At 35.3% G+C, this 12,301-nt stretch overlaps 1 protein-coding gene across 1 annotated transcript; it reads right to left on the reverse strand.

Annotated features, from left to right (window-relative positions):
• Nucleotides 1-997: 997 nt before the first annotated feature.
• Nucleotides 998-7,255, reverse strand: LOC137725089 (glutamate receptor 3.6-like). The gene is made up of 6 exons (XM_068463703.1): nt 6,970-7,255; nt 2,639-3,993; nt 2,268-2,545; nt 2,145-2,176; nt 1,573-1,979; nt 998-1,429 (listed from the first exon to the last, which is right to left on the reverse strand). The coding sequence occupies exons 1-6, from the start codon at nt 7,241-7,243 to the stop codon at nt 998-1,000; spliced, it is 2,778 nt and encodes a 925-aa protein (XP_068319804.1). The 5' UTR covers nt 7,244-7,255.
• Between the last annotated feature and the right edge of the window lie 5,046 nt (nt 7,256-12,301).

Genomic DNA, 12,301 nt, shown 5'->3' on the forward strand with positions numbered 1-12,301 from the left:
GCTTAACCTGGATTCCAGGTTTTAAGATGGTCCCCTGGAAGCCATAGCCACTTGTGAACCATATTATATGGACCATGTGGTCCATACTGGACACTGAGTTGAGTTGGCTGCTTTCACCAAAATGATTTAGCACACATGCTCAAGATTCTTTTTTAAACAAGAGAACTCTGCACACCAATTTATCATTCAGACCAATGTGGACGTACCACCTCTAAATATCTTCGTCAGAATTTCCAAAACTCATCGAGTGTGCCACTCTAAAATCTCTAGACGACTTGGGGTAAGAATTCTGTTGACTACAAGTTGTCTTTGAGAAACCGGAGTATGTATCTCACGAGCTGTTAAGTTTTAGTCACCTAAATTCCTACCTTAAGTCATTTAATAATCTTTAAGTGGCAAAAATAGCATTGACAAACGGCTCACATTGCATTACAAATGGTACGTTTGACTAGACTTCACAAAACATGAGGCACTGGAACGGTTTTCAGCTTGGGTGGTCCTTGCATAATAGTTCAAGTTTTGTGTCTACAATTTTCCATTTTAATAAAAAATTTGAATTCGTCACATCGTACTATAGAGTTAATTGGTATTCCTTTTCATAATGGTGATGAGTCTTAAGTACGAAATTTTAATTATAAATCTTTTCAACAAACGGTTGTTATTTACGAGATTTGAACTTATGACATCTTCCCACAAACACTTATACAACAACCACCTGTCAATGACATAAGTGTTTGTTTGAGTTAAACTTACATCAAGTGATTTAATTTTATACCAATTATAGTACTAACTTAAGTTTCTAATGATTAGGCTTTTGGCTCAGCAAAAGGATAATGCTATTCACACACCAATTTTTACTTCTCACACACCTCTTAAATTCTAGGCCGTTGGATCAAATGAATTGAAGAAGATCAATAACCAAAAATTAACAATGGTGTGTGAGAGGTAAAAATGAAGGTGAGAATAGCACTATCCTAGAAAAAAAGTTAACGTTTAATTAAACACTTTCATCCAAACCATCAATGCAACTACAATCTTGATCATGCACTACTTTGTTTGAAGCCTTTTCAGTCCTCCTCCTCTTGGTTCTACTTTTCACTTCCTCTTCCCTTGTATTTACAAATGAAACGAAGGATCGAAGGCGTTTTGCTTGTGAGCTCTCGCAGTCGGAATCATAATGCTTGTAGTACTGGTGCGCCATGTGAAGAACATGAAGAACAAGAGCAAGAAAGCAAGCTGTGCCGCTCATCAGAAAGAGGCCCCAGAAGCTACTCATCGGAAGGCGGTCTACAGCTTGCTTTGCTCCTTCTGCACTGCAAGCACTTTTCATCAGCCATTTGTCATGAATCTTTTGAAGATCTCCCTTCTCAGATAGTTTCAACACCGCGGTTGACATGTCAATTGCAAGAGGTGAGTCCCTTGGAAAGGCCTAAAACGAAGGACCAACTATTACTATCGAATATTAATATATGACAACATAACATATCAAACTAGAGAAATGCTAAGAAAAGCTTCTAATAAACAAATGTCATGTACTTTTGTGAATGATATGAAGGGATATGAGATACTTACAAAACCCCAGCCCATTTTGGTGAATTCTTGACCTACGATACTATATCCACATCGAACGGAGAGGAAGAGCTCCATGTATGCACGCTCATCAATCACTGCAGCAACACCGCCTGCATTAGGACCATCTTTCAAGGCCTTCTCATATTCTTCTGGGGAGTTAAGAGGCACAAGTCTTGACTTGTGTATGTTTAGCTCATCAGTTAAGTAGTTTTCAGCGAATGAATTCTTTAGGAAACCAATGCGATCATTGCCGGTTGCCAGATTTTCAATCCCTTTAACAGGTGAAGAAAGCTGTTCGACGGTGAGGATTGATGTCAGGCTAGCAATGTAGCTTGAGTTGAGTATTAGAACCACAAATAGCCATATGATAAGCACAAATCGACCAAGTGTGCTGCCTGTTTTTTCTTCTACATAATGTTACCATGGAATAAGATCAGCCAGTTTGTAAGTAAGAATACTTTTATTCAAACATAGATGCAGAAGGGGGAGCACGCGGCTCTATCCACCTCGACTACACCTATGTTGATATAGAGGTAAAATTAACAAAACGTAACGCTCTTTATTTCACTTACTCTGGGAGAAGAACAGAGTTGAAAAGCTAAACCTGAAAGCCCCAAAAAAACAGAACGAGAATTATATTAACACATTTAACAGAGTTCAATTTTGCATTAGGAGATATAGATTGAAGAACTTACCAAATAATTGTGACAAATTGTTTTCTCGGACGGCCTCGAAAATCCTCGTTAGTCCGACGCTCCAAAAGCCAAACAGCTGCTCCCACAACTAGGAAGAAAATGCCTGTGACACCCCACATCATTGGAGTAAAAGGCCTCAAAAATGCCCAAGCACTAGAATTCAACTTCCTAATTGGAGCAACCACAACTAGACCAGACTCAACATATGGCTGTGTGAAATCCACCACCTTTGTTCTGCTAGTGGTGATTGTAATATCTCCCACCACACCATCAAACTCCTGCATAAAGATTGAAACCCGAAAAATTAATAATCATACGGATGTCAAGCAAAGTCAAATAATTTTCTGATGTGCCATAAATTTTATACTTACACCAATTTGGATCCTGTGTAGAAGTTCATTGTTTTCAGGGTTTTTTTTACCATCCCCGAAAGAAATAAACTTGAATGGGACACCATATGGCAGCTCGTTTAAGGCGGCTTGAAAGACGTCAATGCAGTAGCCAGTGAACTCAGTGCCTTTTACGCCTACAAACTCGCGGTAGCTAACTCGATTGGGGACTCCAATCCTGAGCTTTCTTCCGTTGTCGGGGAAAACCCACCCGCGAGGCTTCTGAGTTGTTTGTCCGGGCCAGATGACGCTGTATAATCGTTGAGTATCAGTGCTGGAACCATTAAAGTGCAGCTTCCTTTGAGACTTATCAGGTGGATCAAGCGATAGGCCAGAAGAATTGGACCAATAACCAATAGTCCTAGTCCCTGTGCCGATCACATTGTTCACTTCGAATGCAGGATTAATCAAGTTTCCATCTGGATTGAACTTGATTTGCCCAGTTAATCCAGTTGTATTAACCTCTAAAATGCTTTGGAGCAGCTGGCTGCCACCATTAAACATGTTCAAAGCATCAAGGTTTAACTTTCCTACTTGTAATTCGCGCAAATTTGAGTCATTTGCAAAAGAAATATTTCCTCCACGAGAGAAAAACGAGTCAAGGGCATGAGCAAGAAGCCACACAGAATCATAGGCATATAGACCATAGGTATTTAAGCCGAAAGAAGAGCCATTCACCCTCCTTGCGCTAGTCAAGTTGCTCCACCGCGATTTAAACTTCTTTTTGAGTTCCGATTCTGGTGTGTACATTTTCAATGTGAGAACCCCTTGAATGTCATCTGTTGCTGTAAAAGGCAAGGAAGGATCTGAATCTATTATAGTGGAAAACCAATCTGTAGCAATCCACACATATGGACTCGACATCATCATTTGGCTTTGCGCTTCGGTGAGCACTTGTAAACCCCAACTAGTATAAATGTGCAGGATCACAATCCTAGACTCCATTGAAGACACACTAATCAGTGCCTTTCTGATTTCATCTTTGGTTGCCTTGGGGCTCCGAGGTACCTTGTACGAAATTTTACAGCGCTTTTCGGATAGCTTGTCCCCCAAGGCAGCAATGGCATTCCGCCCAAAGTCATCATTTACAAAAATTGCTATGACATCTCTCCACTCATAGTAGCCAACAAGGTCTGCTACTGCAGCCATCTCAAAGAGGTCACTCCTCGTCGTTCGAACCAAGAACGGGAACTGATTTGGAGACAGAGTGGGGTCTGTTGCTGCAAATGATAGTAAAGGGACTTGTAGCTCATCGGCGATGTGTGATATTACATGAGCTGTTGCTGAGAATTGGGGGCCAATTATGGCCACCGTGTCGTTCTCCATGAACTGCAAAGCTGTGATGGAACACAAAAAATTAAAGAAAACTAATGAAAATGACTTCAAATCTTTATATTTTAATAAAGAGTGCTGATAATCTCACCCCCATTGTCCTATTTTTTCACCCACGTTCTAATAAAAATCTTTAAAGTATTATTAACATGTTTATCATTTTATCAAAAGACTATTCAACCCCTACCCCATTTCTTTCCCCCTCTCTCTACGTCCCCGTTTCTCGCTCCTCCGTTCTTCTCTATCTTCGGTTTCATTTCTATTCTCAGCTTCTGCACCGACCGCCATGGCCGGAAGCACGGAGTATCAGGGGGAGCACGACAGAGTTGTGATGGAGGAAGGGCAAGAGGACTTGTCCTCTCCTCTCGGCCACGTCACGTCATGTCACGTCTCTCATTTGGAGCTTAAATTTCAATTTCCATTGATTTTGAATGGTATCATTGGTTGATAGTTGCTACAAGTGCAAATGATTTGTTGCAGTAATACATAATCTGGAGATTCATAGCTTGTGGAACAAGATTGAGAAAATGGCATTTGAGAAGAAGAACTGCAAGGTTACTCGTCTTCTTTTTTACTTGGACCTTTGTCGACCGATTTTCTCGAGGCAAGTGTGTACCTGTCAGTTGTTAATGTTAAAGAATCATGGAATGCTTTACGTCTGCTGATACTGATTTCTCTATGGGCGTTGTTGAGTTGAAGGTAATCTTAGTCTATTAAAATTCTTGATTTTCACAAGTTTAATTAAGGTATTGGATTTTGGTGTTTTGGGTTGCCAATGTAACGCATTTTGCTGGAAGTTCCAGAGAGACTAGGGGTGGAAGCAGGATAATGATGGGATGGTGGTGTAATAAAGGTTGTTTTAGGAATAATAGTGTGTGGAAAAATAGGATTTTAATTTTTTTTTTCTTTTTTTTATGATGGGTGAGATTATAATGGGGTGAAAAAAATAGAACAATAGGATGGATCTAGTATCACTCTTAATAAAATACCACCTACTAACTTTATTTAAGAATAAGAACAAAAGAATAATTATAAAAATAAAATAAAATAAAATAAAATAAAATAAACCCCCAACTTGCGCTCAGGTGCGTAGCCCACTTCCCTTCCACACTCCATTTTTTTTCTTCCACCATTTTCTCCCATTGCCAGCTACATCAATAGATTTTTTTAATTTTTTTTTGCTTAGAATAAGAAAAATACTTCAAATTGAATTACATTCTTCAGTTTTATTTTTGTGGTGTTGTTTTCCAATAGTAGTTATGATGACGATAAACTTTTCAATGTGCCCAGAACACAGGGTGATACACTTTATACAAGTTTTGAGATTCTCATGTTAAAAAATTAATAACATAAAAATAAAATTTTTCACCACTTACATAATAACACGTGGTATACCATTTGTGTTATAGGCATAAGGAAAAATTTATCCAAGATGACAACCAAACTTAAGAAATTGGATGGAGAGCTACATTTATTATTGTAGGTATGTTAAAAATATGACAAAATTTTAATTTGGTAATTGAAAACATTTTTTTAAATATAATTACTGAAAACATGATCTTCTCAAGGATTTGGTCTAAATAGTCATTATGGGTTCATCGTTTTCGACGCAATGAGTTCTTTTACAGAACCAAAAATGGTCTAAGTTTCAAACCTTATGAAACTGAACTAATAATTAAACACTATTTATAAAACTTCACCAATAAGTAGACACTATTCATGAAAAATAAGTACCCTATTTATGAAATTGGACCAATAAGTAGACACTATTTATGAAACGAAAACAAAAAATTAGGCATTATTTTTAAAACTAAACCAATAGGTGAAAACTATTTATGAAACTGGATTATACACTATTTATGAAACTATATTAAGAACTAGACAATATTTATGAAACATAACCAAGAATTAGGAACTATTTATAAAAGTGGACTAATAACTAGACACTATTTATGAAACCGGATTAAGAAAGAGATACTATTTATAAAACTGTACCAATTACTATACATTATTTATGAAACTGGATCTAATAACCATACACTATTTATGAAACATGACCAAGAACTAGACACTATTTATAAAAGTGGACAAAAACTAGGCTCTATTTATGAAATTGGATCAATAAATAGTATAGTACCGTTCAGTTTCATAAATAGTATTCAGTTTCATAAACAGTGTGTCACATCCCGCCCTGGACGGAACCACTTCCCGCCCTGGACGGAACCACTTCCCAGGCCGAACTCCACCGTAGCACGATATTGTCCGCTTTGGGCCCCGACCACGCCCTCACGGCTTTGTTTCTGGAAACTCATACGAGAACTTCCCTATGGGTCACCCATCCTAGGAATGCTCTCGCGTGCTACTCGCTTAACTTCGGAGTTCAGATGGAACCCGAAGCTAGTGAGCTCCCAAAAGGCCTCGTGCTAGGTAGGGATGAGAATATACATATAAGGATCACTCCCCTGAGCGATGTGAGATGTCACAGTGTACATGTCCTGTAAGTCATTTTTCTTTTTTTAATTGTATCCTTTTTATTAAAATTTAAGGTTTTTTTTTTTTTTTTTTTTTGTTATTTTCATTCAAATTTAAGGGGTTTTCATTAAAATTCAATTCTTTTTCATTAAATAAAGTTATAGCATAGTTTTTTTGTTAAAATAAACTTAGCCTAACCCCTTTTCATGAAAGTTCCCAAAAAATAAAGATAAAATCTTTGGGTCTGTTTGATAACTATTTCATTTGGGCCCCTTTTTACTTCATACATACCCTCTTAATTTACGGTCATCGGATAGACTGAATCAAAGAAGATCAAATGATAGAAATTAACAAGGAGTGTGTAGATAACACACACCTTTCATTTTCAAGGTTTTAGTGTTTTCATTAAAAAATAAAAAAATAAAAAAAAAAAAACACTGAAAACTGAGCAATTCGATTACATGACTTGCGCAGAGGAGAAAAACATGGGAAAGTTAACAAGTTTGTACCTTCAATGATGCCTAGAAAGTCACTAGATTTGGTGTTCTGCATTTTAAGTGCCAGCTTTGTTCCATTGAGAATTTCTGTATTGGAATTGACATCTTCAACTGCTAGGGTTATTGCGAGTTTTGCGATTTTTCCAATGACAGAATCGAAAGTGAAAATTGCGCCGACGTTCACAACATCAGGTCTTGCAGTGACATTAGTAGAATTAAGTCCACTAGTAGAAGAGCCTTTGTAGAAAACCATAAATAATAGAAGCAAGGCTAGATTCATGTTCATGTTTGAGCTCCAAAAGGAGGAACAACGAGTAAGGCCAGTTGGCTAGAACAATATGCTTGCTCCCTCCTTGTGCACAAGTTCGAATCCCCCTCTCTGCATGTTATAGAGTAGTTTATACGTTGTATAGAAAGCCAAATTACAGTAAGAACAATAGAACATGCTCCAAAAACACATGCATGCATGTTGTCCAAAAATACCTAATAAATCAATCAAACGTGAACAAGATCAATCTGAAGGGCATAACGAATAATGATTAAAGCTTACATTATGTATCGTCACTCAAGCCAAACACGTACGAATGAGCTACACGAGAAGGACAGTACGAAACTTCCGTATTTTTAAGTCCAGAAATGGCCTGTGTGTTGTGCAGAATGACCAAAGGATTATATAGGCACCAAAACATCACTGGAAAACATGAGCGATCCAATAAGCTTGAAGTCCGCGGGGACATCAGCTGGTGTGAAAATTTGAGTGTACACTGTACACGGTCTTGAAGAAAAGTATCAGAACCAAATAAACAAAAATTTATGACATGATCAAACAAAAAATCATCTTGCTTTTGGGAAAATGTACTTTGCTATGTAAGTAGCTGATACCGAACACAAATCTAGAATATGAAAAACTATAGCTCGAAGTTGTGTATGAAAATTGTAACTCTCAATCTACAATGCGTATTTCGACGACGACAAAAATGGTTACGATATGTACACTTTGACATTCTTAAACAACAAAAAGCAACCAAACTCAATAAGCGGGTGCATTTTATTCATCACCCTCAAGTGGTGGTAATGCTCATCATTCTAGTTATTATCATTAGATGAATTTAAACTTTGATATTTGTGTCTCTATACTGTACAGATTTGAAATTTAAACTCTTACGATAATAATAAATAAGGTTACAAGCATCATCATCACTTGAATGTGGTAAGAAAAAATATAGCAAAAGATAAAGGTTTTTTGAAAATTTTCTTTTAAAGAAATGTTAAGGAGACTCTCTCAAGGTAGGACTCTTCATGGACTTTCTGCCACGCCGTAATTAAACGTTAATTCATATGTCAACACTATAAAAAATTATGCGAAAAACATGAGGTGACAGAAAATTTATGAAGAATCTCATTTTGAAAGAATCTTCTTAACATTTTTTTTGTTTTTTTAATCAAAAAAATCTTAGTCACCAATATTGGACAGCAGGCATGGGAATGGGCAACTAGGAGAAATTTTTAGGTGTACCCTCACTCATTAGAATTTGATTTTATTTATTTATTGAAAAATAAGTGAGGGGTAAGTGAGGATTTATGAGTGAGGGTACACCAAAATTTTTTGGTGTACCCGGTACACCTAAAAATTTCTCGGCAACTAGTGTACCATTATCCAATTGACTTGACTTGACTTGATTAATAGCCACTTCCGGAAAGTGGTGATCACCACTATCTTAACGAAGGATAATGTTAAGGTAATAAATTCTTAAATCAAATTTACAAATTAAATTATGTGTCGTCAGTAAGAAATAAATAGGTTAATCAACACTTAAGTGATAATTCAATCATCAACAACCATATCATTTAGTTTACTAAATTTTATTTAAAATTTTGGTCTTCCTGACATTACCCTTTCAGCAAAGTGTATCTTATTTTTTTATTTAGATAATGCTAAGTAGATCAAATTTACAAATCAAATGATGTGTCACCAATAGAAAATAAGAACGTTAATTATTACTTAATAATAATCCAATAATCAATATTCACATTATTTGGTTCACAAAAATTGGTTTAGAAATTTGGTCTTCCTAGCATTATCTTTTTTTTATTCTTACAAATGATACCGTTAGTTAGTTAGATAGCTAAATATTAAGAAATAGAGAATTAGTGTGGATTACTTTTCGCTATTACGATAAAACGTTATCCTCTAAGGTGGTCATTTTATTCTCCACAACAGTTCTCACTGATCACCAAAAAAATTTATTGTCCTATAATTAGTAGTATAAACTGTGCTTTTTTTTTTTTAATCATGTGATGTAAGAAAGATAAACACATCTATATATCTATATATAAAGAGAACACAAAAGGTGGATAGTGTTTTATGTGTCACATGCCTCCAAGACAAAAAAAAACTTCAAAAGTATTCCAAAATAATGCATCAAATAAGGTAAGGGTATTTTTGTCATTTTAATAGTGTTTTTTTTAATAATTAAATATTTTTTTGCTCTTTTTTTCATATGTATATTTTTTTATTTTAAAAATTAGTGCCTCACACTAGGCTAGTAATAATGTGATTCAATTTCTCTATTTTTAAACACATTCAAAACATCTTAAGAGGTGTGTAATGCCGGTTATAAAAAAAAAAGTCTTTCATACACGGATAATAATGTGATTAAATGAGTTGTGAAATGATTTTTTTTTTAACAAACGATATTATCTACACTAAGGGGGAGGGGGTGGGCTTGGCCTCACAATTGACTAGCAATAATGTGATTCAATCAGTTGTTTATTAAATATTATTTTCTCTATTTTTAAACACGTTCAAAACATTTTAAGAGGCATGTAATGCCGGTTATAAAAAAATATTTTTCGCATGCGGATAATAATGTAATTAAATTAGTTGTTAAATAATTATTTTTTTTAACAAACGATATTACCTACACTAAGGGGGAGGAGATGAGCTTAACCTCACAATGAGCTATCAATAATGTAATTCAATCAATTGTTTATTAAATACTATTTTCTCTATATTTAATGTAAATTCTACAAAGATTGATTTTATTATGTGAATTCAGCTACTTTAATTGGTTTATGAGGGTTTTTTTAGCATGATCTAAGATTATTCATTTACTTCAAATATTTGACTTTCCTTTTGTCAATTTACTCATATAAATACATTTAAAACATGTAAGTCACGCGTAGCACGTTGTGATTAAAAAAATGTCGTTTGCATGTGTGTGAGCACGTGCATGAAGGCTAGTGGTTGAGAGAGTGGAGAAGGTGCTAGTAGCCACTAACCTATGTCGGGAATATGAGGAGACTTTAGAAGCCTGATTAATGAAAATGGATTGCATAAAATAATCAACCAAGTCATTGGGAGGAAAATGGAGATTAACATTCATGACATAAGTACTCAGTTACTATAACGTTTTGTTAATAATATAATGTTATGTGCAATTTTTTTTACACAAACAATTACAATATACTTGTCTCATAAAAGTTAGTCTCGGTAAAAATAAGTTTCTATCTTTTCAATAACCCCACGTGTTTCCGCGCACACTTACTTCACAACATACAATATATTCCAAGGATGACCAAGGTAAACTCCCTAATCTGAGGTCTCAACTAATGAGACCATGGTAAACTCCCTAGTCTGAGGTCTCAACTAATCATGTGTTCATAACTAACGCGTTATGCTTCTGGACTTCTTGTTGTGTCACACGTCTAAACATTTGTACCATGTTCAGCCTTTTGGACTCTTCACATGTGTTTCATACTTATTGTAGAAGAAAAACTTACATGCACTTGAGATTTCATGAACGGCCATATTACAATTATAAATTTAAATATATATATATTTTTTAAAGATTAAGTATCTAAAACCCTCCAAACTTTTAATGTCATTTTAAATTGGTCTCAACTTTTTAACGTTCCAAATAAGTACTCAACCTTTTAAAAATGTCACATCTGTTAAGTTATAGTTAATTTTTCCATTAAATGGCTACAATGAGTCCCACTTTTTAGCTTATTTGGACACTAAAATAATAATAAAAGGTAATGATATGGAGACTAAATTTGTAGACAAAGTCTTGGAAACTAAATGACATGAAAGTTGATAATTGATTTATTACTTAAACATTGATAAACGTGTTTATTTCAATTGGTAACATATCATTTAGTTTGCAAATTTAGTCCTCCTATCATTACACATAATAAAAATAATTTAAAATAAGACATGAAGATGAAAAAATAACAAGTGAATTCACACAAAAAAAAAAAAAAAAAAAAAAAGCAAAAATAAAGATCGGAAAACATCAAGCCCCCGCCACCTCCAAGCTCAACTTGGACCATCGAACTTCCCTCCCAACCTTTATATTCAAAACCCATTAACTGGTTCATCTTCCAGTTCTTCTTTGTGGCTGATGAAGATGGTGGTGGCTGCATCATGGCAGTCCATACCATTTTAGCAACCTTCATGACTTTCTTTTTTATATTCTTGAGCTGTAGGGTAGAGTTGGTGATTGGGTGTTGAGTTTGGAGGTGATGACCTGATGAGGGTGGTGGTGAATGTTACATAGTGGAGGTTATGCTTCCATGACCTTCTATTGATTTTAGAGACAAAGTAAGCCCCTTAACAAAAATTTAACTCGGGCTTAATCGATGTAACATTTTTAATAGGTTGGGTACTAGTTTGAAGTGTTTAAAAAGTTGAGACCAATTGAAATGACATTAAAAGTCAGAGATTTTCGGTACTTAATACTTCTCTTAGTTTTTCTTTTTTAGTACATCGATATTTTTACACTAAAAAGATGGGGAGTTCGATTAAGCCATATAATGGGCAGCCTAATTGGGTATCGAATTCGCCATCTATGAGATTTGAACCTAAGACCTCTCGCTTCCAAGCGAAGATGAATACCATAATGGGCACACTAGAAAGATAATTAACAATGTAATTCAAGTTTTGACAATGTAGTAGTTGAGAAGGGTCGAGAGCGTGGCATGTGAATAATGTGGCCTAAGTAGTCAATCCATGCACACCACCAAAGGTCAATAATCACCACCATGGCCTATGATGATACGAAGCATAATGCATTTGTGACGTCAATACCTCTACTGGATAAGAAAATCCATCATCTTTATTTGGCTTGTGCTATTTATTGATGTCACCTACCATAACACTAATCATCAAGTGGTGTTACTAGTTTAAGTTTATATAAAGAATAAATGGTGCTGCCTGTATTTCATAAACATACCGTAGAATTCTTCATATGAATAAAATAATTCTAATTCTACTGAAGAAGGTGGTGTTGTAAAAGATTCTAATGGTAAATAGTTTCTAAAATTTTGTGCCAATTTAGGC

This window comes from Pyrus communis, chromosome 1 (genome assembly GCF_963583255.1).
Source record: "Pyrus communis chromosome 1, drPyrComm1.1, whole genome shotgun sequence".
Lineage (NCBI taxonomy): Eukaryota > Viridiplantae > Streptophyta > Magnoliopsida > Rosales > Rosaceae > Pyrus > Pyrus communis.